This window comes from Opisthocomus hoazin, chromosome 1, assembly GCF_030867145.1.
Source record: "Opisthocomus hoazin isolate bOpiHoa1 chromosome 1, bOpiHoa1.hap1, whole genome shotgun sequence".
In the NCBI taxonomy this organism is placed as follows: Eukaryota; Metazoa; Chordata; class Aves; order Opisthocomiformes; family Opisthocomidae; genus Opisthocomus; species Opisthocomus hoazin.
In genome coordinates this window covers 1,769,225-1,789,166 of record NC_134414.1, presented here as the reverse complement: position 1 = coordinate 1,789,166, position 19,942 = coordinate 1,769,225, and the positions used below count along the sequence as shown (strand labels likewise).

The window sequence follows — 19,942 nt, the reverse complement described above, 5'->3', positions numbered from 1 at the left end:
GGCTGGGGGGCTGCGGGCAGCCCCAGGGACGCAGGGTCCCACGGCCGTGCCCTGGCGAGGAGGAGGAGGAGGAGGAGGGTGGGGAGGTGGGGGGCACAGGGACCCCCGGGCAGCTGGGCCCGTTAACGTCCCATGGGGTCCCAGCAGGGTGCTGGCAGGACCCCTGCTCCCTCGGGTGCCGGGGGGGCTGCGACCCCCCCCTAGGCTGCAGGAACAGACCCCAGGAGGAGACCCCCTTCCCCCAGCCCCCTCAGGGGGGGTCCCGGGCACTGCGCTGCGGGAAGGCTGGCAATACTGGGGGGCTGGGGAAGACCCCAGCTGCAGCTCCCCCCCCCCGAGCTGCCCCCCCCCCAGGGACCCCAGAAAGCCCCGCAGACAGCCCGCTCCCGCAGCGAGTCTTTATTCCTCTGGGAGCCGGGGAAAGGCGAGCGGCCGAGCCGCGGGGGCAGGGGCACCCCCAAAAGCCGCCCCCCGCTGCCTCCCCCCGCTCCCTGTCGGTGCCAGCCCCCAGCCCCCGGGGGCAGCCCCTCGCAGACCCCCCCGCGCTCGGCTGCGGCCGTGGCTCCGCGAGAGGCGTCGAGGGGCTGCCCGCGCCCGCGCCCGGCGGCACACGGCACGGCCGAGCCCAGCGTGGGGGCTGCCCGGGGCCGTCGCCGCGCCCCTGCCCCTCCTGCCGCCCCGTCCCGTCCCGCCGTCTCCGCCAAGTGGGGGGCTCCCGTCGCCGACCCCCTCCTCTCCTCGCTGCGGCGGGGGTCGCGGCTCAGGGCCCCCCGGCGCCGGCTGCCAGGGCCGCGGCTGCCAGGAGGAGCCCCCAGAGGCGCGGGGGGTCCCCGAGGACGCTCCTGCCTGGGGGTGCCGGAGAGGGGGAGGGGGGCTCAGCCGGGGCACGGGCAGGGGGCCCGGCCGGGGGCTGCGGCGGGGGGGGTCTCGGCTCACCTGCGCTGAAGCTGCACGGCTGGGCCTGGCAGCGCTTCTCTGCAACAGAAATGGAGTCTGTGTGCATGGCTGCCGCAGCGGGGCCCCGCGCCCCGACCCGGCCATGCCATGCCGTGCCCTGCCATGCCATGCCATGCCGTGCCATGCTGTGCCGTGCTGTGCTGTGCCGTTCTGTGCCATGTCCTGCCATGCTGTGCCACGCTGTGTTGTGCCACGCTGTTCTGTGCCATGCTGTGCCATGCCATGCCGTGCTGTGCCGTGCCATGCTATGCTGTGCCATGCTGTTGTGTGCTGTGCCACGTTATGCTGTGCTATGCCATGCCGTGCCATGCTTTGCTGTGCCATTCTGTGCCGTGCTGTGCCGTGCCATGCTTTGCTCTGCCATGCCATGCTATACTGTGCTGTGCCATGCAGTGCCGTGTCATGCTATGCCGTGCTGTGCCACGCAGTGCCATGCTGTTCTGTGCCGTGCTGTGCCATGCCATGCTGTGTCGTGCCATGCCCTGCCGTGCCATGCTTTGCTGTGCCGTTCTGTGCCATGTTACGCTGTGCCATTCTGTGCCATGCCATGCTGTTCTGTGCCCTGCCATGCCACGCCAAGCCATGCTTTGCTGCCATGCCATGCTGTGCCCTGCCATGTCCTGCCCTGCCATGCCATGCTCTGCCATGCCGTGCAGTGCCATGCTGTTCTGTGCTGTGCTCTGCCATGCTGTGCCATGCCGTGCTGTGCCATGCTGTGCCATGTTACGCTGTGCCATGCCCTGCCATGCCGTGCTGTGCTATGCCATGCCACGCTATGCTTTGCTGCCATGCCATGCTGTGTAGTGCCATGTCCTGCCATGCCATGCTGTGTAGTGCCATGCAATGCCATGCCGTTCTGTGTCATGCCGTGCCGTGCCATGCTATGCCGTGCTGTGCCATGCCATGCTTTGCTGTGCCGTGCCATGTCCTGACATGCCATGCTGTGCAGTGCTGTGCCGTGCTGTGCCATGCCATGTTATGCCATGCTGTGTCGTGCCATGCTGTGCTGCCATAACATGCCATGCCATGTCCTGCCATGTCCTGCCATGCCATGCTGTGCTGTGCCACGCTGTGCTGCCAGGGGCCCCCGTTGCCAACCCCGGGGCAGAGCAGCGGGGAGGCGTGCAAGGACGCGTGCCCGAAGGCGAGTTCCCCCCGTCGCCCTCCCCACGATGGAGCCCCCCCTTTCCCAGCCGCCCCCCGTCCCGCGGGGACGTCACCTTTCACAAACTCGCAGTTGTAGGTGCTGTGCGCGTCCCGGGAGCGGAGCTGGATGAAGGCGCCGTCCCCATTGCGGGTGACGTTGGTGACCTCGAATCTCTCGAAGGGCGGGATGAGGACCTCCTCCTCAGCGGGGTAGGCGGAGAAGTCACTGATGGGGACGCCGTAGCAGGTCTCCACCGAGAAGACGGTGTCCCGGCCGAAGGACAGGGCGCACTTCTCCTGGACAGAGGTGGAGGCGAACTGGCCGAAGCGGACGGTCTGGCCGCGCTGGGCGGTGAAGCGGATGCCCTCGACGCCCCGGTAGACGCGGTGGCAGCGGCGGGGCTGGGCGTCCCGCAGGGCGCGCAGGGCCTCGCTCAGGAGGAAATGCAGCACCTTGAAGTGGAAATGGCGCAGGTATTCCTCGCGGGAGCTCCCGGCCCTGCGCACGGCCGCGTTGAACGTCTTGTAGAGGCGTTCCTCCAGGGTGTACGCTCGGAGGGCGATCGCCAGCTCCGGCCGCAGCACCGGCGACGGGGAGGCACGGCCCTGGTGGCTCCACCATGCCCTGGCAGCGCTGGTCCAAGCCTGGACGTAGATGCTGTTGTCGGCGAACTCGGTGCGGTTGAGCTCCTCCAGCTCCTCCTCCATCAGGCGGCTGCAGCCCCGGTACTGGTCGTCGAAGGAGGTGGGGGCCATGTCCAGCACCATGCCCGTGAAGGTGTGGAGGTCTCGCCGGTGCAGGGGGCTGCCGGCGGCCAGGGTCCCGGCCAGCAGCACCAAGCCCAGTGCCAGACGCTCCATGGCGGGCAGAGCCGCGCTGGGGGAAGCCCTCGGCAGCCGCGGTGCCGCAGGCGGGGAAGCAGCCGGTTCCTCCGCGAGCAGCTGGGGAGGTGGGGGAGCGAGGGCAGAGTCAGCTCGGGGAGGGCAGTGGGGGCTGCGGAGAGAAGCAGGGCAGGGAAAGCACCCCCAGCTGCACGCCCGGCCAGGGGCACCCCGCTCAGCGCAGCTCCCGGCACCGGCCGGGACCCCGACCGTGGCCAAGGCCCTGACCCCAGCGCTTCCATGAATCCCACGAGCAGGTCCCTGGGCATGGCAGCACGACCCCAGCCTCCCCGGCCGGGAGCAAACCCCCCGGGACCCCCAGCGAGCAGCGTTACCTGTGCCCCGCGGCCGGCACGGGGTCGGGGTCCTGCTGCCCGCCTCCCGCGACCCCCAGCCCCTCGGCACCCGCCGGCTGCCGGCAGGACAGGCCAGAAGCAGCCGCTCGACGCCGACGCTCGTTCTATTTATAGCAGCACCGAACGGTTTCGATTAGGCCCAGCTCCAGCCCCCTGCTTCCGTCCTCTCGGTTGGGTTTGCTGCCCTGCCTCCGAGTGCCCGGAGCAGCCGCTGACCACTGCTCGCTCACGGGGCGGCCGCGGGGTGCAGTCCGGACCCCCCCGTCGGGGAAATCGCTTCGGCTTCTGCTTTCACAAGGCTCTGCCTTGTCCTGGAGAAGCCGACAGCGGATCTGGCCCTGCTGACCCGGGACGCGCTGCTTGCGCCGACCCCTCCGTCACGCTGCCGATGGGGTGGAGGTGTTGGTGGCACTGGTGAGGGGTATCCACAGCCGGTCAGCCCCTGCCCGCAGCCCCCGAGCTTTGGAGGCGGGAGGCTGGGGACAGCCCGGTCCCTGCCTGCTCCACAGGAGCAGCTCTGAGATGGGACCAGAGGGCTGAGGCTGGAGGCACCTCTGGGCTCCATCTGGTCCAGCCTCCAGAGCTGGTGGCCCAGGGCTGTGTCCCCATGGGTTTGAGTAGCTCCAAGAATGGAGACTCCACCACCTCCCCGGGCAACCTGTGCCAGGACTCGGGCACCTTCGCAGCGCAGAACTTCCATGAAGAGCCCTCCAGTGAAGAGCTGGAATGGAAGGGTACTGGCTCCTTAGGAAGGACAGGCAGGGGAGATGAGGAGTGGGTGTCTCCCTGTACGTCAGTGACCAACTGGAGGGCATGGAGCTCCACCTGCAGATGGATGAGGAGCTCACCAAGAGCTGATGGGTCAGGATTAAAGGCAGGGCAGGTACTGGTGACATTATAGCGGGGGTCTGCTAGAGGCCACCCGACCAGGAAGACTGAGTGGACGAGGCCCTCCAAAGGCAGATAGGAGAAGCCTCACGTTCACAAGCCCTGGTACTCATGGGGGACTTCAACCACTCCAACATCTATTGGAGGGACAACACAGCAGGACACAGGCAAGCCAGGAGGTTCCTGGAATGCGTTGAGGACAACTTCATCCTCCAAGGGATAGAGGAGCCCACGAGGAGAGGTGCGATGCCGGACCTTGTTCTCACCAAGGAGGAGCGGCTGGTGGGGAATGTGAAGCTCAAGGGCAGCCTTGGCTGCAGCGACCGTGAAATGGTGGAGTTCAAGCTCCTTAGGGCAGCGAGGCAGGTGCGCAGCAAGCTCACTACCCTGGGCTTCAGGAGAGCAGACTTTGGCCTCCTCAGGGATTTGCTTAGTAGAATACCGTGGGGTAAAGCCCTGGAGGGAAGAGGGGCCCAGGAAAGCTGGTCAGGATTCCAGGATCACCTCCTCCAAGCTCAGCAGCGATGCGTCCTGACCAAGAGGAAGTCAGGCAGAAACGCCAAAAGTCCTACATGGATGAACAAGGAGCTCCTGGCCAAACTCAAGCAGAAGAAGGAGGCCTGCAGAGGGTGGAAGCAAGGACAGGTAGCTTGGGAGGAATACAGAGAAATCGTCAGAGTAGCCAGGGAGCAATTTAGGAAAACTCAAGCCCTGACAGAATTCAATCTGGCCAGGGATGTCAAAGGGAACAAGAAAGCCTTCTACGGGAATGTCAGTGAGAGAAGGAAGACCAGGGAGAATGTGGGTCCTCTCCGGAAGGACATGAGAGACCTGGTTACCTGGGACATGGAGAAAGCTGAGGGGCTCAATGACTTTTTTGCCTCAGTCTTCACCGACAAGCTCTCCAGACACACCACCCAAGTTTTAGAAGGCAAAGGTGGGGACTGGGGGGATGAAGACCCACCCGCTGTAGGAGAAGATCAGGTCTGAGGCCATCCAGGGAACCTGAAGGTGCACAAGTCCATGGGGCCTGATGCAGTCCATCCACGGGTCCCGAGGGTACTGGCGGATGCTAAGCCACTCTCCATCATATTGGAGAAGTCGTGGCGTTCTGGTGAAGTTCCCAGTGACTGGAAAAGGGGAAACACAACCCCCATTTTTAAGAAGTGTAAAAGGGAAGCCCCGGGGAACTACAGGGCGGTCACTCACCTCTGTGCCGGGAAGGTCATGGAGCAGATCCTCCTGGAAACTATGCTAAGGCACATGGAAAATAAGGAGGTGATTGGTGACAGCCAGTGTGGCTTCACCAAGGGCAAATGGTGCCTGACAAATGTGGTGGCCTTCTGTGATGGGGTTGCTGCATTGGTGGATAAGGGAAGAGCAACTGATGTCATCTACCTGGACTTGAGCAAAGCATTCGATGTTGTCCCGCACAACAGCCTCATCTCTAAATTGGAGAGACATGGAGTTGATGGATGGACCACTTGGTGGATAAGGAATTGGCTGGATGGTCACACTCAAAGAGTTGCAGACAACGGCTTGATGTCCAAGTGGAGACCAGGGTTGAGTGGCGTTCCTCAGGGCCTGGTGTTGGGAGCAGTGCTGTTCAACATCTCTGCTGGCCACATGGACAGTGGCATTGAGTGCACCCTCAGCATGATTGCTGCTGACACCAAGCTGTGTGGTGTGGTTGACACGCTGGAGGGAAGGGATGCCACCCAGAGGGACCTGGACAGGCTGGAGAAGTGGGCTCGCGTGAACCTCATGAGGTTCATCAAGGCCAAGTGCAAGGTCCTGCACGTGGGTCGGGGCAATCCCAAGCACAAATACTGGCTTGGCAGAGGATGGATTGAGAGCAGCCCTGAGGAGAAGGACTTGGGGGTGTTGGTGGACGAGAAACTCCACATGACCCATCAATGTGCGCTCACAGCCCAGAAGGCCAACGGAGCCCTGGGCTGCATCCCCAGCAGCGTGGGCACAGGGCGAGGGAGGGGGTTCTGCCCCTCCACTCTTACGTTCCCAGTCCCGATCCACCTGAGCCACTTCAGTTCTAGCAGGACAGATATTTTAGCCTGTTATAGAAAAAATGAGTCAAAATGGAAGAGTCACTGTTTTGTGTTCTGGTGTACTACTCGAGTATATATATTTTTATATATATATATACACATATATATATATGTTCGTACAAATAACTTGCTTGGCATTAGTGGCTACCTTCACTGAAGCCTTAGGCCACACGTTGTGACTTTGCCACCTGGTACAGTGAGTTTTCATTGTGCTGTCCCCAAAGTGGGGTCGTTTCCCCGCTGTGCAGTGCGCCAACACACACAGAGCAGAGCTGTTCCGTTGCATGTTTGCGCAGAGATGGGTGCTGGGTGACAACTCCACAAAGCCATCATCGCGCTGCTCAGCGGAGTCACAAGGACTGTATACTCTTACAAACCCAAAGGAACTTCTCATTCCATTCTGCCTGGCCCATCGCGTTACACGCTGATCTTAGAGGTGTGCGCCTTCCTTACTGCACGAGGCATGCAGACACGGGCATGCTCTGCCCTGGGGAGGCCCCATCTGCAGTGCTGCGTCCAGTGCTGGGCTCCCCAGTTCAAAAAAGATGAGGAGCTACTGGAGAGAGTCCAGCAGAGGGCTGCAAGGATGAGGAGGGGACTGGAGCATCTCTGCTATGAGGAGAGGTTGAGGGAACTGGGCTTGTTCAGCCTGGAGAAGAGAAGGCTGCGAGGGGACCTTCGAAATGCCTCTAAATATCTGCAGGGTGGGGGTCAGGAGGACGGGGCCAGACTCTTTCCAGTGGTGCCCAGCGACAGGACAAGGGGCAACGGGCACAAACTGAAGCCGAGGAAGCTCCAGCTGAACCTGAGGAAGAACTTCTTCCCTCTGAGGGTGACGGAGCCCTGGCCCAGGCTGCCCAGGGAGGTTGTGGAGTCTCCTTCTCTGGAGATATTCCAGCCCCGCCTGGACGTGGTGCTGTGCCCCCTGCTCTGGGTGACCCTGCTTGGGCAGGGGGTTGGACTGGGGGATCCCCAGGCGTCCCTGCCAACCCCACCATTCTGCATTTCTGTGATTCTGTAACCTCGTGCTTCTTCCGCAGTCCCCCAGCTTTCGGCGCCTGCTGGCCTGGGTGTTCCCCTTTCCTCAGTCCGCTGGCTCCTCTTCAAGGGCACAACTGTCAGTGAGGCGCGTGTTGCTTGTAGAAAGTGGTCAGGCCTAAAATTAGACAGTGTCGCTACAGCCTAAGCATTACTGCGCCCGAAATATTTCTGCCCGATACCAACGGAACCCTTGCCAAGCTCAGCGAAGGAGGACCCCGAGGACTCAGCTGCAGCTAGAAGATAAGGAAGTCAAGTCGTCCATTGACAGCAGCAGGGCCTCTCTGAAGAGAAAGGAAGAATCTTCAGCCTGCCCAAAGACAATGAAGGAGCCCAATGGGAATCTTAGGATCACAGAATTGTGGAATCATGAAGGTTGGAGACGACCTCTAAGATCATCAAGTCCAACCGCCAATCCAACACCACCACGCCTGCTAAACCGTGTCCCCAGGTGCAAAGACCCCAGACCCAAATAACATCGTTGGATCAGCTACTGCTTGGACACCAGATGGAGAGCTCGTGCGGGGTGGGAGCTTAGGTTGTCCAGAATTTCCCAGGGGTTTCTTTGTTCACGGTCCCTCTCCGGAGCCACCCAGCTCGAGCTGTTCTACACCGCTGAACCACTCAATAATTTTGTCTGGCAGATGTCATGTCAGGGGACTCTGCTTTGGGAAACCCGGGGTCGAGCCTGAGGGATGAGGAAGCACCCAAAAGTGAGCAGCTTCTCCTTTAACAGTTTGGTGACCCAGGTGGGACCTTAGACCATCACCTTCAGATCCTCTTGTCTTCAAACATCCAACTGCCGGCTGCGGTGAATTCACATGGGATCTTCGGAGCGGGAGGGTCCGGAAAGGAGAGTGTTAAAATTCCGTGAGCAGACTTGAGACTAGTGGTGATCTGGGAAGTGCATGGCAGCACGAATTCGCACGAGACGAGGCAAATGCTTGGCCTGATCAGCGTAAATAGCATGAAAAAGAGATTGGTGCGTGGCCTGACTAGCGTAAAATGCACGTGAGGGGAGAAGAAAAAAAAAAAGGAGAAAGAAAAAAAATAGGGAAATGTACTCGGGATAGAAAATGGGACGTCCTTAGCTGAGGTCTTGCAGAATTGGGAGAAAATTTATGGTACAGTGGAATTATCAGAAAAGCACGCAAAAAATTAAATTATGCCAAGATGAATGGTCATTTAGTACAAGAATGGCAGAAGGGAGCTCTCTACTGTTATGGCCAAGCTGGGAACCTTTGATCCACACAGAATCCCAGCACGGCAGGGTTGGAAGGGACCCCTGGAGATCCCCCAGCCCAACCCCCTGCCCAAGCAAGGTCACCCAGAGCAGGCTGCACAGGACCACGTCCAGGCGGGGTTGGAATATCTCCAGAGAAGGAGACTCCACAGCCTCCCTGGGCAGCCTGGGCCAGGGCTCCATCACCCTCAGGGTGAAGAAGTCCTTCCTCATGTTCAGCTGGAACTTCCTATGTGTTTGAGCCATCAACTGGAGGACAGGTACCTGTACCAAACGGATTGCTGGTGTTTATGGCAGGCATGGTCTGCCATTACCCGCTTCTCAATGCCAAGTCCCTTGGTTTCCAGGGCTGGTCCCAGTAACAGGTTTGTACTGGTGTACTGGATCCCACCAGCGCTGAGCCCAGGTCTTCTCCAGCCTGGAGAAGAGACGGCTCAGGGCATCTCATCCATGTACATCAATACCTGCAGGTAAGGTGCCAAGAGGACAGAGCCAGGCCCTTCCCAGCACTGCCCAGTGCCAGGACCAGAGGCCACACACTGGAACATGGAAGGGTCCCTCTGGACATCAGGAATCACAGAATCACAGAATGTTTGGGGTTGGCAGGGCCCTCTGTGGGTCACCCAGCCCAACCCCCTGCCCAAGCAGGGTCACCCAGAGCAGGCTGCAAAGCACCGCGGCCAGGGGGGTCTGGAATATCTCCAGAGAAGGAGACTCCACAGCCTCCTGGTCCTCCTGGTGCCTGGGGTTGTTCCTCCCCAGGTGCAGGACCCTGCCCTTGCCCTTGTTGAACCTCATCTCCAGCCTGTCCAGGTCTCGCTGAATGGCAGCACAGCCTGCTGGTGTGTCCACCACTCCTCCCAGTTTGGTGTCATCAGCAAACTGGCTGAGGGTACACTCTAACTCTTCATCCAGGTCGTTGATGAAGAAGTTGAACAAGGCTGGGCCCAGTACTGACCGCTGGGGGACACCACTCGTTACCGGCCTCCAACCAGACTCAGCGCCGCTGATGACAACCCTCTGAGCTCGGCCATTCAGCCAGTTCTCAATCCACCCCACCAACCACTCATCCAGCCCACAATTCCTGAGACCTTGTCCAGGTGGGGCTGGAATATCTCCAGAGAAGGAGACTCCACAGCCTCCCTGGGCAGCCTGGGCCAGGACTCCGTCACCCTCAGAGGGAAGAAGTTCTTCCTCAGGTTCAGCTGGAGCTTCCTTGGCTTCAGTTTGTGCCCGTTGCCCCTTGTCCTGTCGCTGGGCACCACTGAACAGAGTCTACCCCGTCCTCCTGACCCCCACCCTGCAGATATTTAGAGGCATTTCGAAGGTCCCCTCTCAGCCTTATCTTCTGCAGGCTGAACAAGCCCAGCTTCCTCAGCCTCTCCTCGCAGGAGAGATGCTCCAGTCCCCTCACCATCCTCGCAGCCCTGTGCTGGACTCTCTCCAGTAGCTCCTCATCTCTCTTGAAGTGGGGAGCCCAGAACTAGATGCAGTACTCCACATGGGGTAAAAGAGGAAACTCTTCACTGTGAGGGTGCCTGACTCCTGGCACTGGTTGCCCAGGGAGGTGGTGGAGTCTTCATCTTGGATGCTTGTAGCTACTCAAACCCATGTGGACACAGTTTTGAGCCACCAGCCCTGGAGGCTGGACCAGATGGAGCCCAGAGGTGCCTCCAGCCTCAGCCCTCTGGTCCTGTCTCTGCCCCACCACTGAGTGGGTGCCTCCCTCCCTGGGCATTGGCAGCCCAGGGCCCTGGGGCAGCTCAGAGGTCCTTTCCACACCAGCAGCCTCAGCATAACCCCGATGCTGAGCCCAGGTCCTGCCCAAACCCACCCTGGGTCCCTCCCTGCTGAGCCCAGACCCTGGCTGCTTGACCCCAGCCAGCAGATGAGCCCCCCCCAGCCACTTGCTCCCCCACAGCGGGATGGAGGGAGAATTGGGAGGGCAAATGAGAGAAATAAAGAAAACTCTTGGCTAGAGACAAACACAGTTTAATTGGTGAAGGGAGATAAAGCACGAAAGCCCCAGGAGATACCCGAGCAGTTGGCACCAGCCCAGCCCGGGCCCGACCGATGGCTGCGATGGAAAAGCCCCCCGCGTCTGGGCGGGCAGGTTTGGCTGAGCCCGTCCCCACCGGCCTGGGGTCGAGACGGGGCTGGGGATGCTCCTGCTGCTGCCTGGACCTGGCTGTGCCTCGGGGCCCTGCTGGGACCCCCTGTGAGCGGTGCTGGCACAGGGCTGGGGGCTCTGTGGGACCCCCGTCCCCGCTGCCCTGCGGTTTCCATGCTGTCTCAGCACTTCTCCTTCCTCCTCGGCCCCTGGCGCTGCCCCGGCCGGGGTCCCTCCTCTCCAGCGTCTCCTTGGGGCAGAGCCTTTCCCCCCTGCCCTCGAGCACGGCCGAGCCGCCAGCGCTGTCAAGGGAGAAGAGTCGGAGGTCGCTCGGCCCGAGCCGATCTCGTGGTTAGTTTATCGAGTTCTGGTCAGTAGGTGGAGGTTCGTAAAATGTTTAATGAACACAGACGGACTGGCGGACAGCAGTCCACTGGTTGCTACACTCGACAATGGGATGGGATGCAAAGATCACTGCGTATCACAGAATCACAGAATAGTAGGGGTTGGAAGGGACCTCTGTGGGTCATCTCGTCCAACCCTCCTGCCGAAGCAGGGTCACCCAGAGCAGGCTGCACAGGGCCTTGTCCAGGCGGGTCTTGAATACCTCCAGAGAAGGAGACTCCACAACCTCCCTGGGCAGCCTGGGCCAGGGCTCCGTCACCCTCAGAGGGAAGAAGTTCTTCCTCATGTTCAGACGGAACTTCCTGTGCCTCAGTTTGTGCCCATTGCCCCTTGTCCTGTCGCTGGGCACCACTGGAAAGAGCTTGGCCCCATCCTCCTGACACCCACCCTTCAGATATTTGTAGGCATTTATAAGGTCCCCTCTCAGCCTTCTCTTCTCCAGGCTGAACAAGCCCAGCTCCCTCAACCTCTCCTTGTAGGGGAGATGTTCCAGTCCCCTCCTCATCCTCGCAGCCCTCCGCTGGACTCTCTCCAGTAGCTCCTCATCTTTCTTGAACTGGGGAGCCCAGAACTGGACACAGTACTCCAGATGAGGCCTCACCAGGGCAGTGTAGAGGGGACGGAGAACCTCCCTCGCCCTGCTGGCGTAAGCTTCCTTAAATGGGACACGCGTGCAAAAAAATGTCACCGACGAACCCGTGGGTGCCTGTCGGGTGCGGGGTCTCGCAGCCTCGAGAAGCGTCCCTGCCGAAGGGGCGATCCATGGACCCCGATGGCTGCTGGTGGTGGCAGCACCCAGGGGCCGACTCGTCGTCGGGTTTTCTGCTGCCTTCATGCCCTTTCGGTTGCTTATCAGCCCGGGCTGCAGCCAAACCACGCGTGTGGTTTAGTTCTGGTGCCGGGCTCTCGCTGATAGCCTCGCCCAAGAGGACCAACGTCGCTTGGGCTTACTTGCTGAGCACCTTCCCCAGAGCCAAGTCCGGTCAGCTCGCGCAGGCGGAGCGCACCCCTCACAAGCCCATACTGGGACAGCAACCTGCACCCAGTGCTGGACGGGGCGGCTTCCCTTTCAAAGTCCCCCCGTTTCCACCCGGCGAGAGCCCTGTGGCTGCTGCGGGACCCTGCCAGGCACCTGCGGCCCCCGGCATCAGGGCGTCACCCGCCTCTAGCCACCGGCTCCAGCCCCTCCAGGGACGGTCACTTCTCCTCCGTGCCCAGGAGTGTCCCAGGGTGGGTGCTGCTGACCCCAGCCCCTTCTCCTGCCTTCCAGATGAGAAGAACCGAGAATGCCGGAGCAGCCCAGGTAGGAGCCTCCTTGCCTCCAGGGCTGTGGGAATGGGGTGCTGGACCCCCAAGCCCCGTGAGGGCCCTCCAAGCAGAGGCTGGGGAGCAGCCAGGGAGTGAGGAAGGAAGGGGGACAGGGGAGCAGTGGCACCGGTACTGCTCAGGGTGGGAGCAGGCGCCGTACCCAGCTGCTTTGGTGGGTCCTGCACCCCTGCGATGAGGTTTTGGGGTTTCCCTTCTGCTCGGCCGTGAGGCCGGGGCCCCATCCACAAGCAGCCTCCCCCAGGCCACCAGCTGCTGCGTTGGCCCCATGGTCACAACCAGGTTGGCTCCGAACCTCAAAGCGTGCCATGCCATGGCTGTGCTGGCGTCGGGGACCCCAGGGATGGGGACGTTTCACAGAATCACGGAATGGTTTGTGTTGGAAGGGACCTTCCAAGGCCATTTGGTCCGACCCCCTGCCATGAGCAGGGACATCTTCAACTGGATCAGGTTGCTCAGAGCACAGGTAACGCTGTGCATGGGGTGTCACGGGGGGTCTTCTCCTGGCGGGGGAGGCCATAAACCTTGGGGCTGCTGGGGTCGTGCTGCCATGCGCCGGGGACCTGCTCGTGGGATTCATGGAAGCGCTGGGGTCAGGGCCTTGGCCACGGTCAGGGTCCCGGCCGGTGCCGGGAGCTGCGCTGAGCGGGGTGCCCCTGGCCGGGCGTGCAGCTGGGGGTGCTTTCCCTGCCCTGCTTCTCTCCGCAGCCCCCACTGCCCTCCCCGAGCTGACTCTGCCCTCGCTCCCCCACCTCCCCAGCTGCTCGCGGAGGAACCGGCTGCTTCCCCGCCTGCAGCACCGCGGCTGCCGAGGGCTTCCCCCAGCGCGGCTCTGCCCGCCATGGAGCGTCTGGCACTGGGCTTGGTGCTGCTGGCCGGGACCCTGGCCGCCGGCAGCCCCCTGCACCGGCGAGACCTCCACACCTTCACGGGCATGGTGCTGGACATGGCCCCCACCTCCTTCGACGACCAGTACCGGGGCTGCAGCCGCCTGATGGAGGAGGAGCTGGAGGAGCTCAACCGCACCGAGTTCGCCGACAACAGCATCTACGTCCAGGCTTGGACCAGCGCTGCCAGGGCATGGTGGAGCCACCAGGGCCGTGCCTCCCCGTCACCGGCGCTGCGGCCGGAGCTGGCGATCGCCCTCCGAGCGTACACCCTGGAGGAACACAGCGACCAGGTGTTCAACGCAGCCGTGCGCAAGGCCGGGAGCTCCCGCGAGGAATACCTGGACACCTTCGACTTCAAGGTGCTGCATTTCCTCCTGAGCGAGGCCCTGCGCACCCTGCGGGACGCCCAGCCCCGCCGCTGCCACCGCGTCTACCGGGGCGTCGAGGGCATCCGCTTCACCGCCCAGCGCGGCCAGACCGTCCGCTTCGGCCAGTTCGCCTCCACCTCTGTCCAGGAGAAGTGCGCCCTGTCCTTCGGCCGGGACACCGTCTTCTCGGTGGAGACCTGCTACGGCGTCCCCATCAGTGACTTCTCCGCCTACCCCGCTGAGGAGGAGGTCCTCATCCCGCCCTTCGAGAGCTTCGAGGTCACCAACGTCACCCGCAGTGGGGACGGCGCCTTCATCCAGCTCCGCTCCCGGGACGCGCACAGCACCTACAACTGCGAGTTTGTGAAAGGTGACGTCCCCGCGGGACGGGGGGCGGCTGGGAAAGGGGGGGTCCATCGTGGGGAGGGCGATGGGGGGAACTCGCCTTCGGGCACGCGTCCTTGCACGCCTCCCCGCCGCTCTGCCCCGGGGTTGGCAACGGGGGCCACTGGCAGCACGGCGTGGCACGGCAAAGCGTGGCACGGCACAGGGTGGCACAGCACGGCATGGCATGGCATGGCATGGCCGGGTCGGGGCGCGGGGCCCCGCTGCGGCAGCCATGCACACAGACTCCATTTCTGTTGCAGAGAAGCGCTGCCAGGCCCAGCCGTGCAGCTTCAGCGCAGGTGAGCCGAGACCCCCCCGCCGCAGCCCCCGGCCGGGCCCCCTGCCCGTGCCCCGGCTGAGCCCCCCTCCCCCTCTCCGGCACCCCCAGGCAGGAGCGTCCTCGGGGACCCCCCGCGCCTCTGGGGGCTCCTCCTGGCAGCCGCGGCCCTGGCAGCCGGCGCCGGGGGGCCCTGAGCCGCGACCCCCGCCGCAGCGAGGAGAGGAGGGGGTCGGCGACGGGAGCCCCCCACTTGGCGAAGACGGCGGGACGGGACGGGGCGGCAGGAGGGGCAGGGGCGCGGCGACGGCCCCGGGCAGCCCCCACGCTGGGCTCGGCCATGCCGTGTGCCGCCGGGCGCGGGCGCGGGCAGCCCCTCGACGCCTCTCGCGGAGCCACGGCCGCAGCCGAGCGCGGGGGGTCTGGGAGGGGCTGCCCCCGGGGGCTGGGGGCTGGCACCGACAGGGAGCGGGGGGAGGCAGCGGGGGCGGCTTTTGGGGGTGCCCCTGCCCCCGCGGCTTGGCCGCTCGCCTTTCCCCGGCTCCCAGAGGAATAAAGACTCGCTGCGGGAGCGGGCTGTCTGCGGGGCTTTCTGGGGTCCCTGGGGGGGGGCAGCTCGGGGGGGGGTGAGCTGCAGCTGGGGTCTTCCCCAGCCCCCCAGTATTGCCAGCCTTCCCGCAGCGCAGTGCCCGTGCCCTGGGACCCGCCCAAGGGGTCCAGTGGGTGGGGGGGTTCTGTTCCCCTGCCTGTCCCGTGGGGTTGGGTGGGAGCCCACCAGGGGAGGAGGTGACCAGGCAGGAGCAGCCCTGCGGGAGACCAGGCACAAGAGGGGGGGTTCAGCAAGGGACAGGAAGGGGACCTTTGGCAAAGGGAAGGGGGAGGACGTTCAGCAAGGGACAGAAGGGGAGGTGCGGGCATCCCCGAGAAGACAGGGCTTCTGACAGACTGAGACCACTCGCCAGCCAGCACAGAGGTGCCTTCGGAGAAGAAGAGTTTAATGAAGGATGCACGGGGCAGAGGCCTCCTGCAATAAGCGGTTCTGCATGGACTCAGCACAGGAGTGTCCTGAGCCTTGTCTCCAAGTCCTCCAGCACCCATCCCAAGAGCAGTTGCATGGGGCACCTCAGCCCAGCCCCAGGTCCATCCTCCTGCCCAGCTCTGCTGCCCTAAGGTGGCCCCTGAGCTTGGGCCCTGAGCGCTCCCCTTCCAGGAGGGCTACAAGACAGTGCTGAGGCTGTTCCTTATCTCAGCACCCAGGGAAAGTTCACTGCCTCGCAAGGAGTCCTCCTGTCCCTGGCACCCCAGCTTCCAGCCAGTTTAACCCCTTCTTGCCATTGGGTGTCCTTGCCCTTCAGGCCAGATGGATCCTCGCTGACCAGTGACCCCTGTGGAGCAGTTACAGTCAGAATTAGCCCTTCAAGGGTCCCACGCCACCCCAAAACCACCCAAGAAACCCAGCAGCACCCCAAACTGCTGCCACTGCTCGTGGCTGTGCCCACCACCTGCGGCCCCCATCCTCTTGGCACCTCCCTGCAGAGATGTGCCTGAACTCCAGGAGGGTCCTGCTGGCCCATTTCTGCAGCCCCCCCAGGTCCCTCTGGACACCAGCACACCCACTGGGGTACCGGCCAGCCCCAGCCCCAGTTTGGTGGGTGCCAGCGGTGCCTGGTGCCAGCCCGTCCCCGCTGGGCTCAGGCACTGTAGGGGTTGCACCCCCAGCCGCGAGATGGGTGGATGAACCACGACTCCAGGGACAGAGAAAACATTTAATATTTGAACAATTCAGATGGGAGGGCAGCCCAGGGGGGTTCCCATCCCCGCACGCCCCGGCCGCTCAGTGGTAGGGGATCCCCTTGTCCTTGTGGAACCATCGCTGCCACTACCGGGACTTGCAGCATCGGTCACGTAGGGGCTGAAAGTGGCATCTCCACCAGGCCTTGAGGCGTCGCCAGCCCTTCCGCAGGCACCGTCCTGCCCTGCATGGAGACCAGGCCGCTCGGCCATGCGCCCTGCCTGTGGGCTCCAGTTGCTGGGGTCCGGTCTCTGCCTGGGTGCTGCTGTTGGAAGCAGCAGAGATGCTGCTGGCCGGTCCTCCCATGGAGGTAATGATGTCTGCCACCTCTGAGCTGCTTCTTTCTGGCCCCGTGGGGCTGGTCCTCTCGAGCCCCTTGGGACTGGTCCTTTCTGGTGCCATGGGGCTGCTCCTCTTTGACACTGTCGGGCTCCTCACGCTCTGCCCCGTGGGGCTGCTCCTTCCTGACACCATGGAGCTGCTCCTTTCCAGCTCCATGGAGCTGAGGGTCTCTGGGCTCACTGCTCTGTCCCAGTGTAGGACCCCATCCACAGCCTCGTCCACGTTGTCATCAGTGCATGGCACGTCTTCTCTGAGGCTCTGGGGCCACACTGCCAGAGGGACGTCCTCCTCCGTCTTGGTGGGGGGACGTGGGAGCTCCCCAGGGGAGGTCCCACCACAGGCTCTCCTGCTTCCCGCCTCTCCCCCTTGATCCTGAGCCTGCAGTGCCTGCAGCAGCTCGCGTCGCTGCTGCGTTGACAGCGGGTTGTCCCGGATGGCGCGGATGAACTCTGGGATGAGCTGCGCCACGGTCATGGGCATGTGTGGGGAGCTGGTGGGGGGTGGCTGCACATGTCTGGGGCTCTGTACCCTGTCCTCCTTGTCCCCAGGGACCTGGTCTTGCTCTGCGCACGACACTGGCTGCAGTGGGTGGTCCTGGCCACAGTCTGGCTCCGGCTCCCCCACCAAGACGCAAACAGTGGTGGGGGACTGGGAGGGTGCTGAGCGGTTGAGTGCCGGCGGCTCCATCATCGCACCACGCCTTGAATCCGGGAAGGTGTGGAGCGAGCCCGTGGAACTGGAGCTGCTGTGTGACAGGGAGGCCAGGGAGCCGACGGAGTCCATGGAGGTCAGCGAGTCCCACGGGGCGTTGCTCCACTCCTCCGTGCTGTCCCTGCAGAGGAGGAGAGAGAAGAGACCCCGCTGCACCCCGGCCCCTCCACCGGGACCCACGACCCTTGGGCAGCAGCCCGACCTCGGCCGGCGGGCAGGGCTGGGCAGTGCGGGCAGGGCAGGGCATGGGGAGAGGGTCTGGGGCAGGATTTGGGGACTCCCTCAGCACTCACTCTGTGTCCACGCTCGGCTCGGGCTTCTCCTCTCCTCCATTATCAGTGGGAGAATCTATAGAGGGAGGAGATGGAGTGAGTGGCCGTCAGCCCCCGGCACAGCCCCGGCTCAGCGCTGCCGTGGGGTGTTGGCTGTTTGCAGGGCGCTTGGTGCTGGGGCCACTCACCTCTCCGGTTCTGTTGCCAGGATCTCACCATGTTCATCCGACGTTCCAGGTGCTTCCAGAAACGCTGCAGGGCAACCAGGAGATAACGGCAGACTGAAGCCCCCAGCCAGCTGCCTGCTCTCGCAGAGCCCTTTTATAGCAGGCAGGCACACCCCCCTTTATGACACCGTGAGCCATGTCAGGGCCCCCTTTGTGACACCGCGGGGCATTCCGAGCTGTGCAGGCACAGGGTACGGGTGCCGGGTACAGGGCACAGGTACAGGGTGCCGGGGACATTCCAGCACTGGGAGGCGCGTTCAGCAGAAGTGTCCTGGGTTTGGCCAGGACAGGGTTAATTCTCACCGGACTCCAGGAAGGGGCACAGCCGGGGGGTGGGGGCTGACCCCACCTGGCCAAACAGAGCCCGGTATTCCATACCATGTGACGTCACGCTGGGTTCTGGTGGGGGGGGGGGACAGCGCGGCGGGGGCTCACTGGCGGCTTGGGGGTTGCGGCGCCGGTCCTGTCCGGGAGAGCGGCTGTCTGGGTCGTGCAGTTCGTTGTTGTGTTTTCTCCTTATTTGTACCGTTGTTGTTGCTGTTCCCTCTGTTTGCTGTTCTGTTAAACTGCCCTTATCCCGACCCACCGGTTTCTGCCTCTTTTCTTTCCATTCTCCTCCGCACGCTGGTGGGGGGAGGGGCGGCCACGTGGCGCTTTTGATGCCGGCGGCAGCCGAATCCAAGACATCAAACTGGCGCCCAAGCGTGGGGCAGGGATAACGGCAGGGCTGAGCAGCGGGTGTTAAAACTGCTTTCTTAGATTTTGTTAAATTTTGTTATAGGCATTTTTCTGTGTTAGTTAAATAGTCGCCAGTAAAAATGTTGCTGACTTTGTTCAGATGGCTGTGGTTTTTGAACCCTTATTTGCAGTATGTGTTTACTGCCATGCTGTTCATCATCACTGGAAAAAGGATTAAGATGATGATTTTGCTGTACTGTACGATATCGACTTATGATAACATCACTGTGCATGAAATTAGTCTTGTATTTGCATGCGGCACTGCGGTCATTTCCGTACCTCCGATCCTATGTCTTAGATTTTGTGAATAATCAAACCCAGGCTGTGGGGAAAACCGAAGGGGATACCTTCCCCCACTCTTTCGCCCCCCCTCTCTCCCTCAGGCTGGTCCTAACGGCTTTTTGTTCTGCCTCCTGAATGGGTTCTGGGTTTTGTTTAGGGTTAAGCAAGTCGTTAAGAACATCGTGCAGAGACCTGCCCCGGGGCTGGATAGCTGTGAGTGGCTGGGTGTGTGGGACAGCATGGGCAGATGTCTAGAGCAGTGGGCACCTGCGGTGTGTTTTAAACTCACCCCTGAACAAATACAGAATCCGGACAATCTGGTAAAATATCTGAAAAAAGTGTGCTGCCACCCTGGGAACTCCAGAGAGACACAAATCACTGCAACGTGCTGGGGTCTGGCCCACGCCTACCGAGCTGCCCTGTTCAACACTGTTCAGTGCCCTAAAGGGGAAAGGTGGGGGAAGCGAAGCGGCAGGCACTGCGACTGGCGCTGCCCCCCCAGCCGGCCCTGCAGCCCCTCCAGCCCAGCAGGCAGTCACAGCCCCCCACACCGGCACCGCCGCTGCCACAGCTGCAGGGCCTGCCTTGGTTTCCCCAGCAGGCACAGCAGCTGCTCCAGCCCCAGCTCCAGCTGCAGGCATCGCGGCTGAGCCCAATGACCAACCTGTGCCGGTAGCAGTCGTCCCCGTAAAACTAAAGAAAGACGCAAAGAGAGCAGATCGCTCCGGGAGGGATGACGATGAGCCAGGGTCATCGCGGGAGATAGAGACAGAGATCATCACCCGGTCCCTGTCCCTGGGCTAGCTGCGAGACATGCGGAAAGATTTCAGCCGCCACCCTGGCGAGCACATTGCCACCTGGCTGCTGCGGTGCTGGGATAACAGGGCCAGCAGCTTGGAGTTAGAGGGCAAGGAAGCCAAGCAGCTGGGATCCCTGGCCAGGGACGGGGGCATTGACAAGGCCATTGGGAAAAAGGAACAAGTCCTCCGCCTCTGGAGGAGACTTCTGTCAGGGGTGAGGGAGAGGTACCCCTTCAGTGACGATTTTGTATGCTATCCTGGCATGAGTGCGTGAGCTGCGAGGTAAAACAATCACCAAAGGGGATTCTGTTAGGAAAAATGCCACTCCAGTTTCCAGCAGCCAGCTCTCCAGACCAGGTAGACAGTTTGACCTTGATTCCGATCCTCTGGAGGGGACCTCCAAGTCATTCTTACAGCAGGTGAGCAGCAAATTCTCTGA

At 62.5% G+C, this 19,942-nt stretch overlaps 2 protein-coding genes across 5 annotated transcripts; one reads left to right on the top strand and one right to left on the bottom strand.

Moving 5' to 3' along the window:
• Positions 1-583: 583 nt before the first annotated feature.
• On the bottom strand, positions 584-3,434 carry LOC142360573 (erythroblast NAD(P)(+)--arginine ADP-ribosyltransferase-like). 3 transcript variants are annotated; one of them, XM_075414085.1, is made up of 3 exons: positions 3,321-3,434; positions 2,178-3,097; positions 584-975 (listed from the first exon to the last, which is right to left on the bottom strand). In XM_075414085.1, the coding sequence occupies exons 2-3, from the start codon at positions 2,962-2,964 to the stop codon at positions 761-763; spliced, it is 1,002 nt and encodes a 333-aa protein (XP_075270200.1). In that variant the 5' UTR covers positions 2,965-3,097; positions 3,321-3,434; the 3' UTR covers positions 584-760. The 3 variants fall into 3 exon arrangements, with proteins under 3 accessions (XP_075270200.1, XP_075270210.1, XP_075270191.1); XM_075414095.1 differs by having other exon boundaries at positions 2,178-3,045; XM_075414076.1 differs by lacking the exon at positions 3,321-3,434 and having other exon boundaries at positions 585-846; positions 937-975; positions 2,178-3,045.
• Positions 3,435-13,130: 9,696 nt separating this feature from the next.
• LOC104330411 (erythroblast NAD(P)(+)--arginine ADP-ribosyltransferase-like) lies at positions 13,131-14,603 on the top strand. Of its 2 annotated transcripts, XM_075420033.1 has the most exons (3): positions 13,131-14,045; positions 14,323-14,361; positions 14,451-14,603. In XM_075420033.1, the coding sequence occupies exons 1-3, from the start codon at positions 13,259-13,261 to the stop codon at positions 14,534-14,536; spliced, it is 912 nt and encodes a 303-aa protein (XP_075276148.1). In that variant the 5' UTR covers positions 13,131-13,258; the 3' UTR covers positions 14,537-14,603. The 2 variants fall into 2 exon arrangements, with proteins under 2 accessions (XP_075276148.1, XP_075276058.1); XM_075419943.1 differs by lacking the exon at positions 14,323-14,361 and having other exon boundaries at positions 13,177-14,045.
• The last annotated feature ends 5,339 nt before the right edge of the window (positions 14,604-19,942 follow it).